The sequence below is a fragment of the Nelusetta ayraudi genome, unplaced genomic scaffold (genome assembly GCF_046127955.1).
Source record: "Nelusetta ayraudi isolate G7.1 ecotype Tasmania unplaced genomic scaffold, CSIRO-AGI_Nayr_v1 ptg000089l, whole genome shotgun sequence".
NCBI classification, from domain to species: Eukaryota; Metazoa; Chordata; class Actinopteri; order Tetraodontiformes; family Monacanthidae; genus Nelusetta; species Nelusetta ayraudi.
In genome coordinates this window covers 1941383-1967001 of record NW_027466139.1, presented here as the reverse complement: position 1 = coordinate 1967001, position 25619 = coordinate 1941383, and the positions used below count along the sequence as shown (strand labels likewise).

General features: G+C 53.7%; 2 protein-coding genes across 5 annotated transcripts; one reads left to right on the top strand and one right to left on the bottom strand.

Annotated features, from left to right (window-relative positions):
- Positions 1-15: 15 nt before the first annotated feature.
- On the bottom strand, positions 16-5372 carry syndig1 (synapse differentiation inducing 1). Of its 3 annotated transcripts, none has more exons than XM_076046064.1 (7): positions 4898-5372; positions 4405-4804; positions 3900-4020; positions 3617-3796; positions 3140-3450; positions 2040-2183; positions 16-1186 (listed from the first exon to the last, which is right to left on the bottom strand). In XM_076046064.1, exons 5-7 carry the CDS (start codon positions 3419-3421, stop codon positions 1028-1030), a joined length of 585 nt encoding a protein of 194 aa, XP_075902179.1. In that variant the 5' UTR covers positions 3422-3450; positions 3617-3796; positions 3900-4020; positions 4405-4804; positions 4898-5372; the 3' UTR covers positions 16-1027. The 3 variants fall into 3 exon arrangements, with proteins under 3 accessions (XP_075902179.1, XP_075902178.1, XP_075902180.1); XM_076046063.1 differs by having other exon boundaries at positions 3622-3796; XM_076046065.1 differs by having other exon boundaries at positions 3622-3796; positions 3915-4020.
- Positions 5373-5421: 49 nt separating this feature from the next.
- Positions 5422-25237, top strand: cul9 (cullin 9). 2 transcript variants are annotated; one of them, XM_076046043.1, is made up of 43 exons: positions 5422-5691; positions 7205-7891; positions 9391-9545; positions 9625-10242; positions 10853-10985; positions 11059-11249; positions 11323-11506; positions 11789-12016; positions 12117-12315; positions 12398-12599; positions 12832-13022; positions 13216-13412; positions 13486-13628; positions 13740-13828; positions 13932-14037; positions 14208-14435; positions 14528-14618; positions 14981-15152; positions 15330-15435; positions 15550-15821; positions 15919-16052; positions 16171-16359; positions 16474-16628; positions 16851-17033; positions 17112-17272; positions 17349-17547; positions 17639-17810; positions 18422-18567; positions 18648-18774; positions 18870-19075; positions 19911-20182; positions 20732-20849; positions 20943-21194; positions 21315-21455; positions 22043-22207; positions 22297-22460; positions 23077-23170; positions 23435-23509; positions 23590-23700; positions 23776-23893; positions 23967-24100; positions 24181-24272; positions 24351-25237. In XM_076046043.1, the coding sequence occupies exons 1-43, from the start codon at positions 5550-5552 to the stop codon at positions 24577-24579; spliced, it is 7971 nt and encodes a 2656-aa protein (XP_075902158.1). In that variant the 5' UTR covers positions 5422-5549; the 3' UTR covers positions 24580-25237. The 2 variants fall into 2 exon arrangements, with proteins under 2 accessions (XP_075902158.1, XP_075902157.1); XM_076046042.1 differs by having other exon boundaries at positions 11320-11506.
- Positions 25238-25619: the final 382 nt, after the last annotated feature.

Genomic DNA, 25619 nt, shown 5'->3' with positions numbered 1-25619 from the left:
GTGGCCTTTATGGTGGGGAAGGTTGATGTAAACAGGCTGAATAATTTATTACAATAACACAATGTGACACAATGAAAAGTGTCATAATAATGACTGATAAAGAATAATTATTACATATTGATTAAAATGTCATACATACATATGCTCACCTTTCACATATTTGGAATACTGTTAGTCAAGTCTGAGAACATGTTGATTTATATATGTATATATACAAATATGTATATATATATGTATGTATGTATGTGTATATATACACACAAACACATATATATATATATTTGTATACTTTCCATTTCCTGTCAGCTGACATCAAATCAGGAACCAATCAGGACCAATAAAAATAAATGTTTGGAGTGACTTTGAAGACATTTTAATTTAAAAATCAAAGACATTTAGAGAGTCCACAACAGTTTGTTCAGCACAGGAAGTGACATCACAGCCAGCCGGGATCCACTGAACCGGGTGGCCCTTGATTGCAGCCCTTTAGTCCAGCTGTTTGAGAACCACCAGGGGGCGTTCGTCTCCATACACACTTGATTTCAGTTCGAACTTAAAGCCCAGTGTGTCAGAGTGAGATGCCTCTGGTGGTCAGAAATTGCAGTGCAAACAAATGAAAACTTCTTCATTTGGTCATTTAGTTAGTTTAGTCATGTTGGAGCAAAGGATGGGAGGTACATTTGCTCATGAACGCCTCTTGATTGGGACTGAACAGTTTGGAGAAGGTCACCTGTGTGATTCCTCCAGCTGCTCCATTGGATGGGGTCTGGTCATGTGACCCAGACCAGGTGAGTCATCAACGTCGGCTCCACCCTCAGGATGCTCGTACCGCCGCGACGACCTGACTGTCTTCAGCTGTGAGCTGGGCCACGCCCACCAGCCACCGCATCTCCTGCCGGGCATCGCACACACATGCTGCCACTTGGTTGTCCGAGAGGTTTCAGATGTGATTCATCCTCTGCGGCTTTATATCAAGACAAACGCTCCTGGTGCCTGATGGGTAATCCCCCATGCAAAGGGGGCGTGGCTACCAGTGTTTGCTCCTGGACAGGTAGGCGATGAGCGCCACGGCCACGCCCACGTAGATCCCCGTTCCAATGGTGATGGACAGCACGGCCAGGAAGAGGGTCCGTCTGGAGGAGGAGCTGGCCTGGTGGAGGTCCCCCCGAGACACGGCCGTGCTGGTCTGGAAGGGGTGGAGACAAGGACAAGGGGATTGCCGGGTCAGTCCAGTGGTCTGTAACTTTGCTGCCCCTGACTGGCTAATAACCCTCAGGTACAGCACAACGACTAGTAAGATTAGTGCTCTTAAGATTAGTGCCCTTTACTGCCCCCTGCTCCCCTCTACGACCGCCTGCAGCCCTCTACTGCCCCCTGCTGCTCCCATTTACCCTATACTGCTCACTGCTGCCTTTGACTGCCCTCTGCTGGTCCCTGATGCCCTCTACTGCCCCCAGCTGGCCCCTGCTGCCCCTGTCTGAGTCAGCAGGTACTGAGTCGTGAATCACTGCAACACAAGGGAATTTTCTCTTCCTGTTTCACTGCTTGTAACCCAACCAATCAATCTTCTTTCATCTCACTGAATCGGTGACATCATCATCATTAGCACCCAGGCTCAGCCAATCAGAGAGAGCCAAGACCTAGACACGCCCCCCAGCATCACTTGAGCCAGATTCAGTCAGTCAGCCCAAGTTGCAGAATGGTAGAAAATTCTCAGAGGGTGAATCTCTTCCTGTCTGCTCTCTGTCTCTCTCGCTGTCTCACACACACACACACACACACACACCCTGATTGTTGTCAGTGTGGGATGTGTTGCCTTGGTAACCGACTTGCTATGTGACCATGAAAACGTCAACCACTGTGACTCCTCCCACTTCCTGGTCAGGAGCTCCTTCCCTTTACATACCTTATGTAAGGGGATGGCTTACATAAGGTGCGAGTATAGGACAGTGAACACACACACACACATACACACACTGTGGAGTGTTTATGTGTGCACTGGGTTTTAGTGCCCTGGTCATGTGTGGGCGTGGCCTCACCGCGTTCGCCAGGTAGAAGGCGGCGATGCCCAGCGGACAGAAGCAGCAGAGCATGGAGAAGACGCTGAGGCCCAGGTGGTCTCTAGGTGGCGCCAGCAGGAAGTCGTCATCGTCGCTGCTGTCCGAGTAGCTGGAGTTGTCGCTCTGAGGGGTCAGACAGACAAACAGACCAATCAGCCACACTCTCATGCCAACTCATAGGCTTATCTGTGGCATGATTGGCTGATTGGCTCTCAAGATGGCCCCACCTCCTCCCTGGAAGACCACCCCCACCTTCGACTCCACAGAGGTGTGGCCTTCCAGGGAGGAGGTGTGGTCTGTGACTCACAGCAGCATCTGGTGGACATCTGAGGAAAATGCAACTATTTTTCCCCCCTTGTCAAATTGCACAAGTTTAATAATGTGTGAATGTATTGCTTGTATTAATTGTAATCAAGCAAGAGGAACAATGTACCAATGATTATGGGGATGTGTGAAAGTGAAATCCTTCTGACAACATTAGCTAAGTCTTAAACACTCGCTGCGCTTTCATGACCCTTTGAGTTGCGCAAAACCTAAATGTGGCAATAAAAAAACTGGTGATGGAAACAGCTAAACTTGGAAAAACCTCTCAAATATGGCTGTTTCGTGAGGTGGTTTTTCAGACGTAGCCATATAAAGGAATATTCGTGTGTCATGGAAAGACTTTTTCCCAAACACTCTGTCCAAACGTAACGCACCATCTACGTTTCTACGTTTCTACGTTTCTACGTTTGGACGGAAGAGGAGACGGAATATTTTTTACGCGAAATCAAAGAGAAAATGTAACAACCACTCTTGACAGCAAACAACATGGAAATTTAGATTCATCGCAAAATGTTTTGTACCTCCATCCTCCTCAAAGTGGCGTCTTACAGGACAAGATTTTAGGAGAGTTACGGCTTATGCGCTTCACACCATTCAATTGAAAGACCTGCAAATCGCAACTGTACTTTGTCAAAAATTTTAGAAATATTGCTTTTATTTTGCGAAAAACTGTAATGGAAACACAGCTATTGATCAATCTCCAGGTGGCGCCGTCGGTCAGTTTAACCGTCCACCTCTGATGACATCACCATCACCTGGACGTCGTCGTCGTAGTCGTCATCGACGTCATTGTGGATGTGGTAGGACAGCGTGGGGATCCTCTCCTGGCCACAGCCCTCGATGAAGGTGGTCTCACAGCAAACGCCGTCTGTTGGGGGCAGCGGCACCCTCTGCTGGGGAAGCAGAGCACTGGGGTCGAGGAGCTGAGGAGCGGGGGGGTAGACCAGCAGCCACGCCCTCTGAGACTCTGCCCACAAACAGCGCCCTCCTCCCCTCCACCGCTGGGAGGAGGAGGGGCCGGCCTCATCTCCTTCCATCCTGCCTCCCTCAGAGGTCAGAGGTCATGCTGGGTGAGACACACACACAAACACAGACCACAGTTGACGAGCACATCGATTGCTGGTTTACATGGAGGTTAAAATTCCATTCTGATTAGAACTGGGTTCAAAGCCCTACTAAACACCTCAGTCAGAGTGAACCCGTATCCAGAGTAAATACAGCCTGAACCGGACCTGACCTCTGTCATCTCTGACCGATCACTGGATGTTTCCATACACTTGATGTGTCATGCGGCTGCAAATGCCAGATCTGAAACGTGGCCAGCGCCCGACCTAATGAGTCAGAGTCGGACAGGAAGTGATGTCACCATTTGTAGGCAGTCCTGTACAGGAAGTGGTCTGGTTCCAGTCAGTCTAGTGAGGGGGAGGAGGGAGGAGTCACAGATCAACCTGATTAAAGGGACAGTCGGCAGTTTATTGCCCAGTGACGGCAGAGAAACAGGAAGTCTGAGATCACCATGACGACCATCACCAGGGAGTAGCAGGAGGAGGAGGTGGAGGAGGTGGAGGGGGATCAACCCGGTCACAACATCATCATCATGACCCTCCAACTAAAGGTCAAAGGTCAGGGCTCGGGACTGTCAGAGACAACAACATCACCAGTTAACGCTTTTATCCTGAAAGGTAACAGTAACAGGAAGTGAGACCATCACACACACACACACACACACACACACACACACACTGATAATAAGCTACACTTGATGGCATCATCTCACATTCCTTTGAACATAGATCTTCTCATCATGACAACAAAGACCCTTGATTCCTGTCTCTCTCTCTCACACACACACACACACACACACACACACACACAAACACACTGTGTGTGGTGTGTGTATACAAGTAAAGAAAGAGCGACTGATTGGTGAAACAAAAGTCTCTGTCTCTCAGTGTCAAACGCACGCATGCATGCATGCACACACGCACACACAAACATATACAATGACACACACACACACCTCCCAAGGTGAGTGAGGAGAGCCCGAGGCCATCGGTCCAGTAGTCGTCTGTCCTCCAGCGGTCAGGTGCAGAAGAAGAAGAAGAAGAAGAAGAAGAAGAAGAAGATGATGATGACGATGTTTCTCCTGCAGAGGAGCAGAAGAGGAGCACAGGGAGAGAGAGAGGCAAGGCATGTGCACTGCATACAGAAGGTCTGTGTGTGTGTGTGTGTGTGTGTGAGAGAGAGAGAGAGAGAGACAGAGAGAGTGTGTGTGTGCTCTCCATGGTCCTAAAGTCCTCCACTTACCAACCATCCCTCCATCAGGTGATCAGTTGTTTTGAGTCCTCCTTCCTGACAACCACTGAACCTCCACCCAGTGCCCCCTGCTGGAGAGGACACGCCTTCACCGCTGACAACACCTGTTGTAACCCATAGTTGTAATAATTATAATAATAATAATAATAATAATAATAAAAACATTTTTGTTCAGACAAGGGTTCTGGTTGTCCTACCTTGACATGTTTCGGCGGAGCTTCCACCTTCCGCACAAGTGTCAATGGGTGGCGTGTGTGACTTGTCTTTATCAGCTGATGTTATGGAGGCATGACTGTCTGACCTGTCAGATCTGACAGGTCAGTCGGTCCCAGTCCATGGTGTGATTTTCCCTTCTACAATGATTGGTTATGGCTGGTTCGTGGATTTCCTGGGATGATTATTTAAGTAAAAATAAAATAACTAGAGTGAAATAATAACTAGTGAACTAGTGAACAGGCGATTGAAGAAAGATTTTGAGTTAATGATTCTTCCAGTTGGATATTGTCATTAAAATAAAAGCTCAATGAAGTGTCTGTGTAGTCATCTTCTTCTTCTTCGCTGGCAAAATATCATATTCATCGCTTTATAATTTATTTTTACTAAGGCGGTTATTTTCTTTTTAAACGGTTGTGATGTCAGTAGGGGGAGTTTCATGTCACAACAGGTTTCATTTGCTCAGGAAAGAAAAAAAGAAATCCCCTATAACAGTTAAGTTCCACCCCTGTCCAGCAGGCGGAACGCCATATTCGCCCAGCGTCCCGAAGGAACGGCACCGAAGAAGAGAACCAAGGCCCCCAGAAGAAGAAGAAGCCAATCCCCGACTCCGAGTCCAACCGTCACAGTGCGCAAATGCGCATCCAACAGTCCAGAGCTCCGGCGCACCGCGGAGGAAGCACCGACCCCGGCCTGGCAATCGACTCGCTCGGCCGGAAGCGAAAACTGCGCTCGCGTGACAAAACGGAGACGAAGAAGAGAGTCTGCGACACGGCAGGTGAGCCGAGCTTCGCGGACCCTCTTGCCAGCTGGCCAGGGCTGTGTATCCGGTCTGGCCGGGGGAAGGAAAGGCCCCAGCAGCGGGGATCCCGGGCTCCGTTACCCAGCTGTCGGCTGTCCGTTCCGGAGGGAGCCGAAGTGCTCCACTCGGGCAGCGAAAGACCGAACCACATTCCAACACGCGACACTTTAAACAGCGCTGTACAACACGACCCGCCCACACAAACCCACTCGTCAGCATGAATGTAGTTGGTTTTATAATTTACTTTTGTTTTTGGTGCGGAAACTGTGCATTAACCTTAAACGAAATGCGTTGCTTTCACTCTCTGGACACTGTTAGCAGTCGCCGCCTAAAGGCAGAATTCACTTAACTACATTCCTGAGTAAAGACTCACTCTTTCTGGCAACTGCCGTGTGACCTACGTTAATATTATGCCCGCCGGATGTAACGGGGTGCTCTGTGTGATCACACCATGGCGTTAAAGTGCGAGTTAAAGCGAACCAAGAGCCTTTTCACGGCACTTTTTCCTTGAATCGTCACGGTTCCGGACGGAGTTTGGTGTGACGTTCTTTTTCTGCCGCGATCGTTTTGGCTAGCTGTCCGAGGCGGCTCCAGCGGCCAACGGGGCGCCCTCGGCGGAGGAGGTCGGAGCGCCAAAGGCTCATTTAACAGTCCGCTCAGATTCGTTGGCCCACTCGGGGAACTTTTGAGTTGTGTGGTGTGAACTTAAAAAAAGGGAAGGAAGACGACGGTAGCGAAATTAGCAGCTGCGTTAGCCACTAACAGTGTATCAAGATAACAGTTAGCTCGATTAGCGGACCGGACCGTGTGATTTACTGAAGCCACATTGGCACCTGAACAGAACACAGAACCGCCACCGACTGCCACGGTGAAAAGTAAAAATAAATAAATAAATAAATAAATAAAAAGTCTTCCACTTTTCACCCCGTGAAAGTTGTGTGTTCAACTGTGTGTCGTCTCCGGTCAGCGGTCAGAGTGTCATCAGCATCCCGCTGAGTGACTGATTGGCTGTCTGACCCCCGCTGACGTTCACGCGGGCCAGCTGCACGTGCCCACCACGTCCAGTTGTGTCACTGGGAGGGAGCAGGGGCGCATCGCTGTTTCCTGGGCGGACCGTGAACGCACCATTTTGGAAGTTTGTTGGAACAACGGCTGACTACTTCTGTCAGAGGTGATCGTTGACTGTTGTGCAAAAGGTTCTGACGAGGTTCTCGAAGGTTCTGACTGGTTCTAACAGATTTCCGACTCGTTTTGTTGGTGGACTGGACGGGTTTTCCTCCCCCGTTTGGGTTTGGCGTTAACGGCGGCCAGTGAGATCAAAGTGGCTTTAAAGCTGCAGCATCTTCTCACCTGTCAAGAGACACACGGTGGCGGACAGCAGGGCCTCAGCCAATAGGCTGCCATGACAGGAAGTAGAACCAGACGGCGCCAGAACTCACAGTTTCCTGCCCCATCATTCACTTCCTGTTTCTCTCTCTCTGTCTCCTAGCGACCATGGTGGGCGAGCGCCGCAACGGGAACCTGCTGGTCCAGCTGGGCCCGCGGCTGCAGGCCTACCCCGAGGAGCTCATCCGTCAGCGCCGCAACCATGACGGACAGACAGAGTACCTCATCCGCTGGTGCCTCGTAACCATCGACGACGGCTCCGGCGACACGGGAGGGACGAGTGGCGGCGGCAGCGGCGGCGGCTCCGGGGTGGGCAGCTCCGGCGGCTCGGTGTCGGGTGAGAGCAAACCGGAGAACATCCTGATGTGGATGTCCACCGAGGACGTGTACGCCAACTGCCCCGCCCTGCTGGGCAAGAGGAAGACTGACACGCAGCGGCCACTGCTGCAGCAGCAGGAGCAGCAGCAGGAGCACGAGCAGCAGGAAGGTGGCGGCAGCCAGCTACCCCCCGACGTGACCTTTGACGAGGTGGAGCTGTCGGACATGAAGGAGGACGTGAAGAACCTGGTGCGCCGCGCCCGCAAGCAGATGGGCAAGAAGGGCGACTTCAACATCAGCATCACACACACCATCCACGTGCTGAGCGCCTACGCCAGCATCGGCTCTCTGGTCGGCGTCTTCAAGGAGACGGGCGCCCTCAACCTGCTCATGGAGCTGCTGTGCAACAAGGAGACGCAGACCAGGCGCAGCGCCGGCAGGATGCTGCGGGCGCTGGCCTCACACGATGCAGGTGAGCCGTCGCACCTCCAGAGGGCAGCGTGACGCTCCAGCTGCGTTTCCATGACCCCTAGAATCTAAATATGGCAATAAAAAACTGGTCATGGAAACACTTTTTTCGAAATTTACACGCCAGCGGACGTGACGTACAGGGTCACGTGACCAGTTGACTTCAAGTGAAAAGTAAAGTTTGGACAGAGGAGGAGACGTAATATTTTTTTTTACAAGTAATCTAAGAGAAAAATAGAACACCCATTCTAGACAGTAAACTAGTGTTTGTTCGTTACTGGTTCGTGTGTGTGTGTGTGTGTGTGTGTGTGTGTGTGTGTGTGTGTGTGTGTGTGTGTGTGTGTGTGTGTGTGTGTGTGTGTGTGTGTGTGTGTGTGTGTGTGTGTGTGGACAGTGAAGGCGAGGGAGGAAGCCCCACCCTTTTAGTTTCCATTTTGGTTACATGGTTAGTTGAGCGTCTCCAAGTTTTCCCCATGAGTCAGAAGGACACACACACACACACCTCGACACACATGCACATCTGGAGCTGGAACTCTCTCACTTTCCTGTGAAGTGAAACTGCTGCTCAGAACAGGAAGTGAAGGCTGTGAAATTCAGCGGCTAACTAGCGGCTAACCCACACTGCTAGCTCAAGATGTGTTAGCGAGCAGCAGCTCCAGTCATGTGACCAGCAGAGGGTGCAGTGACACTCTCCTCCAGTGTCTCCTCATGTGAGGGTGTCTCAATCGTAGATAACACCGGTCAACACAAAATGTATTGTTTAAGTTTTTTTTTTTGTTGTTGAAATAGGATAATTTTGATGTGCTGAATCCAAAAATTACATTGGTTTTGCTCAGCCAGGTAAACTTTCTGAACTACACTACGTATTTGTTTTTGGACGTTTTTGTTTCCATGGTGCCAAATTCTTTGATATTTCTTGCAATCAACGAAATCTGCGATATAATATTAAAAAAAACAATTAGTCAATTGACAATTAGTCAATTATGCCCATAATAATGAATTTGCACAATGAAGATGTAACGTTCAATTCACATGTACCTACCTTAATCAATGTCTATTATTCATTTTACAGAAATTGAATGTTGTAACGTTTAATGCATGCTGTTAAAAACAATATTTTTTTCTCCTAAAACCGTTGTTGCATGAGAAATATTGAAATATTGATGAAAATCAACTGATAATGTCAGAAAAATGTAACCAATTTAGTCAGAAGATCTGATTTTTCAAAATCATGTTAGCATAAAAACCTGACCTGATTGAGAAAAATGGATGTAATTTTTGGATTCAGCGGTGCAAAATGGTCCTAATTCAGCTGAAAAAACAACTTACAAAATGTTTGGGTTTTTTTTGTAACCCAGTGTAATCAGTGGGTGTAGTTGTGGAGTAGTTGGTGGGGGAAGAAGCTCCTCAGCAATGAGGAGCTTCTTCCTCCACCTACAATGGGAGGAGCTTCCTCCTCACTGCAGTGGGTGGAGCCTCACCTGGCTCTTGCTGCACCTGCAGGTAGCCGGGCCTACGTGCTGTTGTCGCTCAGCCAGCAGGACGGCATCGAGCAGCACATGGACTTTGACAACCGCTTCACGCTGCTGGAGCTCTTTGCCGAGACCACGTCGTCTGAGGAGCACGGCATCTCCTTCGAGGGGATACACCTGCCCCAGGTGAGTGGTCCAGGTGCGTCATGTGACCTGTGGCGGCGGCGGCGGCTCGGCTGACTCTCCCACTGTGCTGTGCTCGTAGATCCCCGGGAAGCTGCTCTTCTCCCTGGTCAAGCGCTACCTGTGTGTCACCTCGCTGATGGACAAGCTCAACACCACGGGGGCGGAGTCTGTCGCCGAGCGGCCCGACACCAGTCCCTCCCCCTCCTCCTCCACCTCCGGTTCCTCGCAGCCGACCGAGCAGCTCCGCCTCCAGCGGGAGTTCGACTTCACCATGGCCATGGCCAACCTCATCTCGGAGCTAGTGCGCGTGATGGGCTGGGACCGCAACCAGCAGCCCCCCGAGGCCGCCACCCCTCCGCCCGGAGTGGGCGGGGCCAAAGAGGAGCAGGCCCGGGAGGAGCCCCGCCCCCGCCCCGTCCTCCGCTCCATCTTCCAGCCGCGCTTCTGCAGCTCGCCCGCCGTCCTCGCCGTCGCTGCCTCGGCCTCCACCGCCACCGCCGCGTCGCCACCGAAGAAGAAGACGGGAACCGCCTACAAGAGCCGAGCCGACTTCGCCGGCCGCTCGGCCTACGTGGAGTACGTCCAGGACAACCTGAAGAGCGGCATGATGGTCCGCATGCTGGAGGACTACGAGGACGTGAGCGCCGGCGACGAGGGAGACTTCCGCTACAGCAATGACGGCTCGCCACCTGTGCAGGTGAGGAGGGGTCGCAGAGGTCGCAGCAGGTCACACTCAAAGATCAAACATGTGGTCACAGAAGGTCACACTCGGGGGTCACACATAAAGGTCAAACTCAGAGTGAAGAATATTTTGAGTGGTTTGCTGGCGTGCACTCGTCTGGCCTCAGTTCCCGGGTCAGAGGAACTGTGCCTTCTCCAGTTGGTTTTTTTATCCTTCTTTTTTAGAACTCCCAGGAGTGCTGAGTTGTGTGGTTTCTTTAGCGTATACAAACGAATAGTAAATAAATGACTAAGTAATAATAGTAATAAGTGTCAAAATAATAATAACTAAACACATACACAATGACCTGTTATTCAATGAATAGGTTGCATAACAATGACGTCAAACATTTCCACTAATGACTGCACGGGGGGGCCTCAGGCCTCCTCATTACGGTGTAGACAACTGAAATAAACTTAAATATTAGCAGATATAAACCTCGTCCACAATATTACAAGTTCAATCCGAACAGTGCTTCATGCTCAGAACATATATATTGTGAAAGGCAAACATTAATAATCCCGTGACTACGTTTACATATGAAGAAAATCTGATCAGCAGATTCACCTCCTGCTACTTCCTTCAGGTCTACTGGAACTCCCTGAGCAGGACCTACTGGGTCCACTGGCACATGGTGGAGATCCTGGGCACCAACCAGACGGAGAAGGAGACCCAGGAGAAGGCCACGTCCCTCACAGAGACCCTCAGACTCAGCGCAGGTCAGTGCCTCACCCGGTCTTCAACCTGCAGGACCTCCTGTCGGGGTCTGACTGTGCTCTCTGTGGTCCTCAGTGAGCCAGACCTTCTTCTCCAAGCCCCCCGGAGGTCTCTACTCTCTGCCCTACCTGGCTGACGGCCCCTCCGCTGAGCCGGCGGTCCTGAGTCGGGCCGAGTGGTGGGAGCTGCTCTTTTTCATCAAGAAGCTGGAGCCCAAGCAGCAGCAGGAGGTCAACGTCCTTCTGCAGCACAGCCTGGACGAGCAGGTAAGGCCCTCAACACAGAGGAGAACCTGGAGAAACCCCCCCACCCTGACCCCCTACCTCTGTCCTGCAGCAGGTGGCGCTAGACGACCTGTCCCTCATCGCCCTGTCCATCCCCGGGGACGCAGCCACGAAGCTGCTGGGCTTCCTGAAGCAGAAGCTGCCGTCGTCCTGCCTCAGTGACCTGCTGTGTTCCCACACCTACAGCAAGTTCTACCTGAGGAGGGGGCGGAGCATCGAGGAGGGGGAGGAGCTGCTAGGTGAGGACTACCGGGCGGGGGGAATGTTGACCTTTAGGGCATGATTGTTAAGTAATATGATATAAACCTGTATTCATACTTATGTGAGCATTCAAAAGTTTCTCTGCATAAATTATTAAGAAATGTGGGGAACACTGTGCATTAAAAATATCGCCATACTGTAAAATATAGTAGTAGTAGTAGTAATAATAATAATAATAATAATAATAATTATAATTAATTATTAATGTGAAATGTCCCTGGCTCAGCTCGCTGACGACTCGCTCTGCTCTGATCCTGCAGCTGAAGGCTCTCTGGCCGCCGCCTCCAGCCTGGGGGGAGGAGCTGGAGAGCAGAGCTCCTCCTCCTCCTCCTCTTCCGGCTCCTTGTCCTCAGCCATCTGCTCCTCCTCCAAGAAGGCAAAGAAGGAGGCGCCCGAGGACTCTGGCTGCGGCAGCCCGGAGATGGAGAGCGAGCTGCCGTCGGAGGACGACAGCAGGTACCCCGAAGACCTGGAGGACCGCATGAAAGGTGGGTGGCTTGGTGGGTGGAGGGGGGTGAGAGGGGGCTCTGCCCTCACAGAGGTCAGAGGTCAGAGCTGCATCTGAGACTGTCTCCTCCCTCCCTGCAGTGTTCAACAACCCACGGCTGCAGGGCAAGAAGACGGTGGTGGAGAAGCTGGCCGAGGTGGTGGACACCCTGAAGAAGGGAGGCTCGGCCTCTGACCCTGCCCACCAGTTGGCCGCCGTCCTCTTCCTGGCCAAGCTGCTGGAGGAGAAGAGCTCGCAGGAGAAGAACTCGGCCCGCAGTGACTCAGCCCAGAGCCTCAGGTGAGTGAGCAGGAAGTGGTGCAGGTATTGAGCCGACCCCCCCCCAGACCACCTGACCACCTGACCTCCTCCCTCCCCCCAGGGACAAGGTGCTGAAGTTCCTGGTGGAGCTGCTGGGCTCCTCCTCTAAGGACCTGGTGGTGTCCACGCTGAGGTTCATCCACATCCTCATGCAGAAGTATGACTGGCGGGTGTCCTTTGCCACCGAGGGCGGAGTCAAGGCCATCCTCACCGCCATGCAGGAGTTCTCTAGTGTCCCCCTGCTCCAGCAGATGGCGCTGGCGGTGAGTGCGTGCATGTGCGTGCGTGCGTGTGTTGACTTGTTGATTCACACTACTGGCTTGACATGATGTGTTCATGTGACCAGACAGGGTTTAGCTTCTCAGCTATCAGTAAAATGCTACTGTAGCCGTTAGCTTCATGTTGCTAGTGGATCAATGATCAAAGAGCTGACTGCGTTTCCCAGCATGCTGTCTGCTGCCTCTGACCTTCTGTGTGCGTGTGTGCGTGTGACAGACTCTGAAGGTTATCACCGGTGCCAGTAAGCACGACGTGCGCCGTGTGGGCGGCGGCCTCCCTCTCTCTGACGTCGACACCCAGGTGATGGTGGAGGTCTTCGCCAGCATCGGCTCGGCCACGCCCCCCGGCGCCAAGGGCCCGCTGGCCTCCATCCCAGCCGCCATGGAGCTGATGCTGAACACAGACGGGTGAGTGAGTGAGGCTGCTGGACTTCCTGGTGCTGGACCTGGTTCTGGTCCTATTCCTCGTTCTGATTCTGATCCTGGTCATCGTTATGGTCATGCTACTGGTACTGGTACTGGTCCTGGTCCTGATTCTGGTCCTGGTCCTGGTCCCGGTCCTGTTGCTGGTTCTCACCCGTTCTCCTGTGCTCCTGTGCAGTTGTAGGCTGGCAGTGCAGAACGGCCTCCTGCTGGTCATCATGCTCATCTACAACCACAGCAGTTTGGCTGAGCAGCTGGTGGCGGTCAACGTGGGCGCCACCCTCAGGAAGTGCCTGGTACTGCCCCGGCCAGAGAACATGCTGGCCATCATCGCCCTCAGCCACATCTCCAAGGTGCACAAGCTGGAGGGTAAAGGTAGGTCACATGACCACACCTGCTGCTGCTGCTGGTGACCACCTCTGACTGTGTGTGTGCGTGTGTGTGTCAGACGGCAGCAGGGAGCAGCTGGACACGGAGCTCCAGACTCTGGTGGTCAGTCTGAAAGAGCTGACGCCCACCAAGGAGATGATCCAGACCCTGGAGCAGCTGCTGTGTGAGGACTCGTCCCAGCTGGAGGAGGAGCGCAGACAGGTAGGTTTCTCACACACACACACACACACACACACACACACACACTGTCCATGTGACCTTGGATGACCTTGACACATTGCTGACTGTTGCTGCCTGTCGCTGGTGGACCAGGTGACCCACAGTTGCGAGACCTACCAGCACCTGGTGTCTCTGATGGAGCAGAACCGAACTGACCGGGTCATCGTGAAGTCCATCCTCAGGTACCGACCCCGTCCTACAGGCGGTGCTGCTGTCTGTCTGCCTGTCTGACTGACTGACTGTCTGTCTGCCTGACTGACTGCCTGCCTGACTGACTGCCCGCAGGATCCTCAACAAGTTCCTGGACTCCTACGAGGAGGATGTGCTGCCGTGGCACGAGAGCATCGAGCCGTGCCTGTCGTCCATCACGGCGCTGCTCAGCGACAGGGAGGTGGGCGGGGCACACCTGGCAGTGGGCGGGGCACACCTGGCTGTGGACAAATATCTATATAAACATATATTATAGAAATATACTACATGCACATCGTTGTAAATATAATACGACACAATATGACATCATATAACAGGATATAGTTTAATATATATGCCCTTGCTACCCAGATGGTGCAGCACCTGATCCACTTCCTGTGCCGCCTGGCGTCGGTCAACAAGGACTATGCGGTGGTGATGTGTCGGCTGGGCACCAAGGACGTGCTGGTCAAGTCTCTGGACAAACACGGCGCCAACCTGCTGCTGCTGCCCGAGTTGCGCGACGTGGTGGTGGACTGCGACAAGTACGCCAGCCTCTACAAGAAGATGACCACCAGCGTGCTGGCCGGCTGCATCCAGGTAACTCCACCACCACTGCCGGGGGGTAGAGCAGTGGGGGGGGGGGGGCCAGGAACCCAAGGAGTGATCCGCCACTTCCTGTTTCCTGTCAGATGGTGCTGGGTCAGATCGAGGAGCACCGCCGCAGCCACCAGCCAATCAACATCCCCTTCTTTGATGTCTTCCTCAGGAACCTCTGCCAAGGTCAGGCTCCTCCTCTTCCTCCTTTCCCAGGCTCCTCCCTCTCCTCCCCCAAGATCCCCCTCTTCCTCCTTCTCCTTCTCCTCCTCCTCCTCCAGGCTCCACCTAATTCTCCACCTCCTCATCTCCTCCTGCTCTTCCTCCTCCTCTCCAGGCTCCTTCCCATCCTCCCAGAGCTCCTACTCTTCTTCCTCCTCCTTCTCCTCCTCCCCCTCCAGGCTTGTCTGCCTTCTCCCCGTCCTCCTCCCTCCCCTCCTTCCCATCCTCCTCCTTACTCCAGGCTCGTCCTCTCCCTCCAGACTCCTCCTCCTCCACACCCTGCTCCCCCTGCTCTGACTGTCTCTCCTCCTCCTCCTCCTCCTCAGGGTCCAGTGTGGAGCTGAAGGAGGACAAGTGTTGGCAGAAGGTGGAGGTTTCCTCCAACTACCACCGGGCCAACAAGCTCACTGACAACAACCCCAAGACCTACTGGGAGTCCAACGGCTGCACCGGCTCGCACTTCATCAACATCTACATGCACAAGGGGGTGGTCATCAGGTAGGCCACGCCCCCTTCAAACCAGGAAGTGACTCATACAATCACCTCCAAGACCAGGAGATATCAAGTGTGTGTGTGTGTGTGTGTGTGTGTGTGTGTGTGTGTGTGTGTGTGTGTGTGTGTGTGTGTGTGTGTGTGTGTGTGTGTGTGTGTGTGTGTGTGTGTGTGTGTGTCTAGACAACTGGCCATCCTGGTGGCCAGTGAGGACTCCAGCTACATGCCGGCCCGGATCCTGGTTCTGGGCGGAGACGACCCGACCAACATCAACACAGAGCTCAACACGGTGAGTGTGTGTGTGTGTGCGCGTGCTTTTACCGCTACTACTACTATTGTTATTTCACTGATGTTATCATTGCTATTATTGTTGACCTTAATGTGTATATCATTTTTTGTGCAGGTGAATGTGACTCCGTCGGCCACCCGGGTGGTTCTCCTGGAGAACATGTCCAGGTTCTGGTCCATCATCCAGATCCGGGTCAAGAGGTGCCAGCAGGGTGGGATCGACACCCGGGTCCACGGGTTCGAGGTTCTGGGTCCCAAGCCCACCTTCTGGCCCGTCTTCAAGGAGCAGCTGTGCTGCCGGACCTTCCTGTTCTACAGCACCAAGGCCCACACCTGGTGCCAGGAGGTCCTGGAGGACCGCAGCCAGCTGCTGCAGCTCTTCAGCAAGTCAGTCGCACCTGCACACTCACTCACTCTCAGTCATTCACTCACATTCTCACTCACTCACTCACTCGCTCTCTCTCTCACTCTTCCTCCCTGTCAGACTCAACAGCGCTCTGAGACACGAGCAGACCTTCGCCGATCGCTTCCTCCCTGATGCCGAAGCTGCTGAAGCTCTGGGTCGGACCTGCTGGGAGGCGCTGATCACGCCCATCGTGCACAGCATCACACACTCAGGTACACACACACACAAACACACACAAACACACACACATACACACACACACACACACACACACAGAGTCACTGTTGAACCTCTCTCTATCCCTCTCCCTCTCCCCCTCTGATTACCCAGAAGCCTCGGTGTGCAGCCCTCTTGCGTGGCTGCTGTCTGAGTACCTGGCCAATGGCGAGGCGGGGGCGTGTCGGGGGCGGAGCCGCTCGGCCGTCTTCAATTCCAGGGTGCGGCGGCTCACCCACCTGCTCGTCCACGTGGACACCAGCCCAGCAGACAGCGAGGAGCTCCGACCGCCCGTCAAGTCCAGTGAGTCCCGCCACTCGCCCCACCCAGCAGTAGGCCCCGCCCACCTCCAGGCCCTGCCCACCAGTGGGCGGATCCTGGCCCCGCCCATCTGACTGTTGACCTGCTGTCCTCCAGATGGGAAAGACACCAAGAACAAAGACTCGGCCTCTTCCTCCTCCTCCTCCTCCACCGCCGCTGCCAAGCCCAAAGTCAAGAGCAGCAACAGCAGCAGCAGCAGCAGCAGCATCACAGGCATTGCCCTCTGCTGGCAGGGAGTGGTACAGTGCCAGGTACGCACATCGTCGGCCAGTGTTTCTCAACCTTTTTTGCATTGAAAAAAATCCCAAGGCCCACAACCAACCAAAAATATTTAAAAAAATTGGCCTGTTTAGATGAACACAAAGCTGATATCTTGGGGGAATTGAATAGACGGGAATAGAGATTTATGGCCATTTGTATAAGTTAGTGCCGTGACCTCTTGACCCTGGTCGTTCCTGGCTCCGCCCCCTCAGGTGCAGAAGTTCCTGGAGTCCAGCTGCAACCTGCCCGACTTTGTGGAGCGCTACCGCAGCCTGTTTGTGCGACTGAAGACGGCCATGGAGGAGATGTTCGGCCAGCAGACGGCCTTCGTGCTGGCCCTGCGCCAGGGCTTCTCTGGAGCTCTGCTGCAGCTCTCCGTCCTCAAGGCCACACACGTCAGTCTGGACACACACACACACACACACACACATACACACCCTGCTGATTGATTGATGGATTGATTGATTTGACAGGTGAGCGAGCGCTTCGCCCAATACATCGACCAGATGATCCAGGCTGGTGGTGGCGGTGGCGGCGGCAGTGTGGAGACGCTGGAGCGGCTGCAGCAGTTCCTGGAGCCCATCCTCTTCCTGTCGGGCCTTGAGCTCGCCAACACGTTTGAGCACTTCTACAGGTGGGTCTGGGCGGGAGTGGGCGGAGTTACAGCAGCAGCAGCAGGGGATGACCACGCCCCCGTCCTCCTCCTGCAGGTACTACCTGGGCGACCGGCTGCTGGCGCAGGGCAACGTGTGGCTGGAGGCGGCGGTGGTGGAGCAGATCGGCAGCTGCTTCCCCAGCCGCTTCCCACAGCAGATGCTCAAGAACCTGAGCGAGTCGGCGGAGCTGCAGCAGGAGTTCCACCTGTACCGGCTGCAGCAGCTGGACCGCAGCCTGCAGGACCTGGACCAGGTGTGTCACCTCACCGACCCTCACCTTGAACCACCACCAGCAGGCCCAGCTGCAAGTACAGCTTCCGTTTCTCACCTTGTGGCTACTACAGGTGATGGAGGAGGAGTTTGCGGAGCCAGAGACCGAGGTGGAGGTGCAGGCACTGGTGCTGTCGCCGCGCTGCTGGTCCGTCTCCTCGCTCTGCTACCTGGACCAGCCCAGCACACACCTCCCAGCCAAGCTGTGCGGCTACTTGGAGCAGTTCAGCCACTTCTACAGCCACAGTGAGTCCCGGTGGCCTGGAGGTGGCGCTGTTAGCCAGCAGGCTGCTAATCCTTAGCTAGCAGGTTGCTAGCTACCGTTAAATAGCATGCTGCTAACGGTTAGGGTTGGCCTTTCCTGGTGGCAGCGCTAGCACCGTTAGTCTTAGCCGCTAGTCTAACTTCAGAGTTAACGGTGAATCACAGCAGTTTGCAAACACAGCAGCTACAGCAGCTAGTCAAGAGGTGTGCTGCCCTCTACAGGTGTGGAGGAGCATCTACCGCGTGTGTGTGTGTGCGTGTGATCCACACTACTGGTTTGACACAATGGGGTCATGTGACCTGACAGGGTTTAGCCTCTCAGATGTCAATGCAGTAAAATGCAACTGTAGTCGTTAGCTTCAGGTTGCTAATCGATCAGTTTCCAGATTATTAATCAGAACTGATGAGTTTGCACCAGAATCAATAAACAAAGAGCTGACTGCGTTTCCCAGCATGCTGTCTGCTGCCTCTGACCTTGTGTGTGTGTGTGTGTGTGTGTGTGTGTGTGTGTGTGTGTGTGTGTGTGTGTGTGTGTGTGTGTGTGTGTGTGTGTGTGTGTGTGTGTGTGTGTGTGTGTGTGTGTGTGTGTGCAGGTCAGGTGCTATACGGCCTGAGCCACTCAAGGCCGCGTCGCCTGCAGTGGACGTGGCTCGGACACGCTGAGCTGCTGCTGGGCAGCTGGACGCTGCACGTCTCCACACTGCAGATGTTCATCCTGCTGCACTTCAACCAGCAGCAGGTCTCTCACTCACTCACACACACACACACACACACTCCCTCTCTCACACTCTGCTGTGCTGACTGTGACTCCGCCCACAGGAGGTGTCGGTCGATGCCCTGTTGGAGGCCTCGGGTCTGTCAGACGCCGTCCTGCTTCACGCTCTGCAGCCTCTGATTGGCCAGGACGGCCCGCTGAGCTGCCAGCCGCCCGACCAGCCCAGACACGGTCAGGCCCCGCCCCATCATTCCCCTCCTCCACCCCATCTTCCTCCTCCTCCTCCCTGACTCACCCCTCCCTCTCCCCTTCCTGTGTGTGTACAGGCATCCTGCGACTGGACCAGCAGCAGGTGTCCAGGAGGCAGGTGGGCGGATCCTGGTCCTCGCACCTGGTCCCCGCCCAGACGTACCTGAAGGTGGACCAGGACGTGGCGGGGACGCTGGAGAGGAAGAGGAACTACATCCACTGCCTGATCGTGCGCACTATGAAACAGGAGAAGGAGATGCACATCGACAACCTGGTCTTCAAGGTGCGTGGCTGTGACCTCACTTCCTCCCTGGGGCATGATGGGAACAGAACTTACGTACAGATACCTGGGAACGATGGGGCAGGATCGATGGATCCCCTGTTCACAGCAAAAGCGCGTGTGGCGCAGACCGCCGCCATGAGAGTCAGTGTGCGTGTTCCCACCACCAGGGGGCAGCACGGGCAGAAGCACGAAACCACAGCGCTTTGGAAAAACATGCGGCTATTTTATTACGTGTCGCGACCTCGTCAATCGCAGCGGGTAGAATCATTCAGACAGGAAGTGTCTGTCTGTGTATGACAGAGTTTAGCTTCTCAGCCGCATATATCTGTATATATCTCTATTATATATCTATCTATCTAGGATATATCTATATCTATCTACTATAAATCTACCTATCTGTCTAATATCTGTCTCTATCTAGTATCTATCTATCAACCTAGTACCTATTTATTTATGTAGTCTCAGGTGTGTCAGCAGGTAGAATCGTTCAGGCAGGAAGTCATGATTTATCTTTTGGCTGTATTTAGTTTTTAAACACGCTGCTTTATTTTTCTGTGAAATGTCAACGTGACGCGTCGGCTTCAGCACCGTTCAGTGTGAAAAAAAAAAAAAACCCTTTAAATCTGAAACTATACTCAACAAAATGCAGGTATACTTTAAATACCTGCATTTTATCTGATACCCGCTGTTCCTTTTTATTTATTTTAATTATTATTTTTTTCTCACTGCGATAGTTGAGGCGCAGCTCGAACGGGCAGAAGAGTTTTGTTTCCCGCCAGGAGACGCTGGGAGCGGTGTGGGTGTGAACCAGCTCTCTGTCGCCCTCCACCTGCAGGTCCTGGATTCGTGCCAGAAGCAGGAGCTGTCCGGAGGGGTGGGGCGCGGCGGCCCCGGGGGAGCGGGGCCTCTGAGCTGCAACACCAGCGACGTGCTGTCGGGCATCATGCACGTCATTAGTCGCGGCTGCCTGCGGCGCCACGCCCACAACCCGCACATCGTGGAGTTCCTGCCCGAGGACCCGCCCACCCCGCAGAAGGGCAACGCCCACTTCTCTTTCAGCGCCAAGGACGGCGGCGGCGGCACAGGCGACAGCGTGGCCGACATCAGGTGTGACGCCACCTCTGACCTCTGACCTCTGACCCCACACACAGTCTCGGGCCTGCTGTTGGAGCAGACCTGAGGTCAGTTCTTCTTCAACAGCAGGAGAAGAAACCAGGATGTAAATGTTGAATTTTCTACAAATAAAGAAACCATGAAAGTCCAGTCGCTCCGTTTGTGCTTCTGTCCTCCTCCTGTGCTCCTCCTCCGTCTTCCCCTCCATCTCCCTCTTCTCTCCTCCCCCTCTTCTCTCCTCCTCCCCCTCTTCTCTCCTCCTTTCTCCTTCTCTTTCTCCATCAACTCCATCCAAACATCCTCCCAGTCGACTCAAACGTTCCCACTAAATAATTTTTGTTCAGTTTGGCACCAAATCAAGACGACCCAACATTCATCATCCTGCTTCTATCCCATCAGCAGCCACAATCACTTCAGTCTTCTTGCTGTCAGTGTGCTCCCTCTGCTGGCAGGAGGAGGGACTGCGCCTCAGTGGGACTTTGAATCAGTTGTTGTCTGGTGTGTGTGTGTGTGTGTGTGTGCGTGTGCGTGTGTGTGTCGCAGCCTGATGTCGGCGCCGCCACCCCATGAAGATGGCGTCCTGGAGGCAGTGCCGTTCTCCACGGGCCGGACCATGACCCCAGAGGAGGTGCAGCAGCTGATGCAGCGGACGGTGCAGCAGGTCTGATCGGCACCGCAGCTCTCTGGTGGTGGGAGGGGGCGGAGCTTAATCTTCATCTTTCTCTCTCTCTCTCTCTCGCCCCCCCCCCCCCAGGTGGCGGAGACCTTGAGTCTGGATCCAGACCGGGCCGAGCACCTGCTGGTCCACTGCCGCTGGAATGTGGACCTGCTGGTGCAGCGCTACACCGACGACCCCGACAGCCTCAATATGGCCGCCGGCCTCCGGTTTCGCCACAGCCCGCCCCCGCCAAGCCCCGCCTCCTCCTGCCCTGTGTGCCTGAACCCCTGCAGCAGCGGCGCCGCCGAGCCGGTGCCGTCGCTGAGCTGCAACCACTACTGCTGCCGGGTCAGTACCCTCCTCGGGGGGCTGTGTGGGTAGAGCTGTGGGCAGAAGTTTAACCCCCCCCCCCTTCCCGTGTGTGTGTGTGTGTGTGTGTGTGTGTGTGTGTGTGTGTGCGCCCTTCAGTCGTGCTGGCAGGAGTACCTGACGGCCCGGATCGAGCAGAACCTGGTCAGCAGTTGCAACTGTCCCATCCCGGACTGCCCGGCCCGGCCCACCTCTCTCTTCATCAGCAGTATCCTCAGCGACCAGGACACTGTGGCCAAGGTAGCCCCGCCCACCTCGTCTCTTAACACTAGTGTTGTAGTCCAGAACGCACCGACCGAGACCAAGACCTTAGCAAGACCAGAGTGCATCAACACCAAGACTTTAAAGAAAAATAACAGAACAGAAAAAAATGACCAGTATCATTTTTTTAAATGTATGTTTGCTTCTAAATGGAGCAGCAACATCTCTTTTCAGCAAAGGTATCTTGAGTCGTTGTCTTTGATGTTTTGCTGCTTTGCCAACTATTTTTAACCACTTTAAAAAAACCAACTCTGCTTCACAAAATTAAAAAAATGAATGAAGCAGGAAGAATGGGCACAGCGTCACTCTGGGTGTCACAAACACAGCGTAAAACGGCAGCAGCTGGATTCTTTATTATTCCTTATCTGTCGTTGTGGTGTTGGCGGAGTCCTGACCGGTCTTGATCAAAAATCCCAGGCCACCCAGACCGAGGCAAGACCCAGTAAAAATGCCTCCCAAGACGAGACCGAGACCTTTAAAAAGTGGTCTTGAGACCGAGACCAATCAAGAGCCTCCCTGGACTCACTCGCTCGCTCACCCCCCCCCCCCCCCCCCCCCATCCCCAGTACCAGAATGCCTTGCTGCGGGGATACGTGGAGTGCTGCTCCAACCTCACCTGGTGCACCAACCCGCTGGGCTGTGACCGCGTCCTGTGCCGGGAGAACCTGGGCACCACCGGAACCTGCTCCCACTGCTGCTGGTCCTCCTGCTTCAGCTGCAACTTCCCCGAGGTGGGCCCCTCCCCCCCACCCAACACACACACACAGACGTACCCAGAAGCTAAGCTAAGCTAAGCTAAGCTAGTGGGCGTGTCTTGCAGGCCCACTACCCGGCCAGCTGCAGTCACATGTCCCAGTGGATGGACGACGGCGGCTACTACGAGGGGATGACGATGGAGGCCCAGAGCAAACATCTGGCCAAGCTCATCTCCAAGCGCTGTCCCAGCTGCCACGCCCAGATCGAGAAGAACGAGGGCTGCCTGCAGTAAGCCGTCACTGGTTGAACTGCTTTGTTACCAGTAGACATTAGAAATCATTTTTAAATTGTATTGAAATCTTTCAATTTTTTTTACACAACAATCAATAAAGTGCAGGATCGATGGCTTTTACAAAGGAATTGAATAATTAAAGCTGAACAGGACGAGCGATCCTGACCCGTGGCCTGCTACTCTGCAGGCTCCAGTACGCAGTTGTTGTTATTGGGTTGCGCAGTGGCATTGCCTGCACCGACGTTCATCACGGTTTTGAACGCACACTCCATGGAAACGAACATGGGTTTGCATCGATAATAAAGTTACGTTCAAGGCAACTCGGAAATACAGAAAAAAAACCTGAGCCGATACGTTTTGTTTGTGATGTCACAGTGTGCGTATTAGCTTAGAAGCTAACATTTTACAGAGGCGAGTCAGACTCCACTGTCCGACGTGCTTTCTAAAAGCTAAAATGCTCCCAAACCTTTGCAGTTGTGCACGCGTCGCTGCTGTCTGGGACGTCGCCATATATGTAGACCCTATCATTGTCAATGTGGATAAATCGTTGCAGCGCTAACACACACACGCCAGGCTGCAGCTAATTGGTCGACGGGTGCTTTGCCTCCTCAGTATGACCTGTGCCAAGTGCAACCACGGCTTCTGTTGGCGCTGCCTGAAGCCCTGGAAACCAACGCACAAAGACTACTACAACTGCGCCGCCATGGTGAGTCACAAGATCCTTTGCCCCTGGCCGCTCTCAGCCCACCAGACCAGACCAGACCAGACCAGATCAAACTAGACCACACTGGATCAGACCAGACCAGATCAAACCAAATCAGACCAGACCAGACCAAGCTAGATCAGACTGGACCAGACCAGACCAGATCAAACTAGACCACACCGGATCAGACCAGATCAGACCAAACTAGACCAGACCAGATCAAACTAGACCCCGCCGGATCAGACCAGACCTTTCTGTCCTCTGCAGGTGAGCAAGGCGGCGCGGCAGGAGAAGAAGTTTCAGGACTACAACGAGAGGTGCACCTTCCACCACCAAGCCAAGGTAGCTCAGCATCAAACACTGACTCCCTTGTCCTCTGGGGGGTGTCGCTGGCACACTTCCTGACTGTCTGACTCCCACAGGACTTTGCCATCAACCTGGAGAAGAAGGTGTTGTCCATCAACGAAGCGCTGCAGATGAAGTCCCTGACCTTCGTCATTGACGCCTGTAAAGTACTGACGCAGGCTCGCAAGGTACCTTCACCTTCCTGATCCTCCGGGTGGCACCGCTGCCGGTCCGGGTTGACCGGGTCTCCTCTCCGCCTGCAGGTGCTGGCCTACTCCTCCATCTACAGCTACTACAACCAGGAGACGGAGAAGATGGAGGTGATGGAACAGCAGACGGAGGCTCTGGACCTTCACACCAATGCTCTGCAGATCCTGCTGGGTAAGAACCGGGTCCCTGTGGTCCTCTTTGTCCTCGTGGTGTGGCTTTGATTGTTCTCTTGCTGCCCCCCTAGTGGAGACGTTGCTGCAGTGCACCGACCTGGCCTCCTGCGTTCGCCTGCTCAAACCTGAACACGTGACCACAGGACTGGAGCTGATCCGACGCATCCGGGACCGCCTGCTGGCCATCCTGCAGCACTCGACGCAGGTTAGCTAACAGCCGCGCTCGCCAGTCCCAGCCTCAGCTCCCTGTGGACGATGACACTGTGACCTCTGACCTCTGAGCAGGACTTCAGGGTGGGCTACCAGTCCAAGGCTGCCGAGGACGGCGAGTCCACGCAGGCATCAAACGTGTCCAACCAGGCCGACGGGAACTCAGCGTGAGTAGCGAGGCCACTGCTGGAGGTCTGGGGGCGTGTGGGCGTCGTCCTCACCCGAACGCCGTTTGTGTGTCTCAGGTCCAAGTCGGAGCGGGCGCCGTACTCCGGCGAATGGGACGACAACAACAACAACACCAGCGAGGAGGGCGGCGAGGAGGCGGAGGAGGACGAGGACGACGAGTACGACGAGGAGTACGTCCCCGAGTGGAACGAGGACTACGACGAGGACGACGTGGACGAGGACGACTTCTTCTCCGACGACGACGAGTCGGAAAACCTGGAGCGAGATTTCAGCCCCTTCGACTGAAACAGTGGGCGGCCGAACCAGGAGGACGATCCGGTTCTGGCTCCTCCCACTTCCTGTCGTCACGGAACAGAGGCCCAGAAGGAAACCTTCTGAGAGGAACTCCTGGAAGCCTCTGAACCAGCTGGAACCAGTTGGAACAGGCTTGTTGCGCTATGGGATATGTAGCTCCTCTCAGGTCGTTTCCTCCTTGACCTCTGACCCCCGCCCCCGTGTCCTCCTTCTCCAGCTTCTTCTGGCAAACTCTTTGACTTTAACACCATAACATATTATGTTTCCTCGCTGCTTCTTCGTTTCTCCTGCATAAAAAGGGACGAGACTGTCAGCCAATCACAGTCCAGTTTGTTTGTGGTTCACAACCTTCTGCCTGAGTTGTGTAGTTGATGGAAGAAGTTCCAGGTCTGAGTGAGACCTCCTGTTCTGCCTGGAGATGGTTTTTTTGTTTTGTTTTGTTTTTTTTAGTGTTGTGAACCCTGCAGGAGTTCAGCCTCAGTATCACTGCAATAAGCAAAGTAGTGGGTGGATGGTGGCCCACTGTGGTGTCCGTTTTGATTTTAATGTTTTGGCTTCCATTCATGTGTCGGTGTTAATCAGCATTGTGTTTCTCTGCTGCAGCCAAGAAACGTCCCTCGGTTCACAAATAAAAACCTTTTTTCTCAAAGTGCGTGGTCACAACTCTGAAGAATGGACGAGGTCCAGGGTCTAGGTTGAGAGCGCATGCTAACATTAGCTGAAAGGATGCTGTGTAAATTCATTAGCTTATTATACTGGCCCCTCCCCTCCTGGCTAATTCTATTGGTTAAGCCCAATGATCTCCTTTTCAAAAAGGGGGTGGTGCTTCTTGCTGTCTTCAGCAGCAGTCTCGTACAGCGGGTGAGAGGGGGCGGAGACTCACATGCACTACTGCTGGCAATAAATGTACCACTTTATTACCTTCCACCTGAAAATGATGAAAAAGGCGTATTGTCCCTTTAAAGTGTAACTTTACAGAAATGTCCTGATGTAAAAGTTTCCTTCTGTCTCATAGGAAAGGACAAGACAAA

Excerpts from the sequence above, each read along its gene's own strand:
- syndig1 (XM_076046064.1), bottom strand. The coding sequence starts at position 3,421 with ATGGAAGGAGATGAGGCCGGCCCCTCCTCCTCCCAGCGGTGGAGGGGA. Across the intron at positions 2,184-3,139 it reads ACTACGACGACGACGTCCAG|AGCGACAACTCCAGCTACTC; the intron begins GTGATGGTGATG and ends CTGACCCCTCAG. Across the intron at positions 1,187-2,039 it reads CCTTCTACCTGGCGAACGCG|ACCAGCACGGCCGTGTCTCG; the intron begins GTGAGGCCACGC and ends CACCCCTTCCAG.
- cul9 (XM_076046042.1), top strand. The coding sequence starts at position 5,550 with ATGCGCATCCAACAGTCCAGAGCTCCGGCGCACCGCGGAGGAAGCACC. Across the intron at positions 13,829-13,931 it reads ATCGTGAAGTCCATCCTCAG|GATCCTCAACAAGTTCCTGG; the intron begins GTACCGACCCCG and ends GACTGCCCGCAG. Across the intron at positions 20,183-20,731 it reads GACAGCGTGGCCGACATCAG|CCTGATGTCGGCGCCGCCAC; the intron begins GTGTGACGCCAC and ends TGTGTGTCGCAG.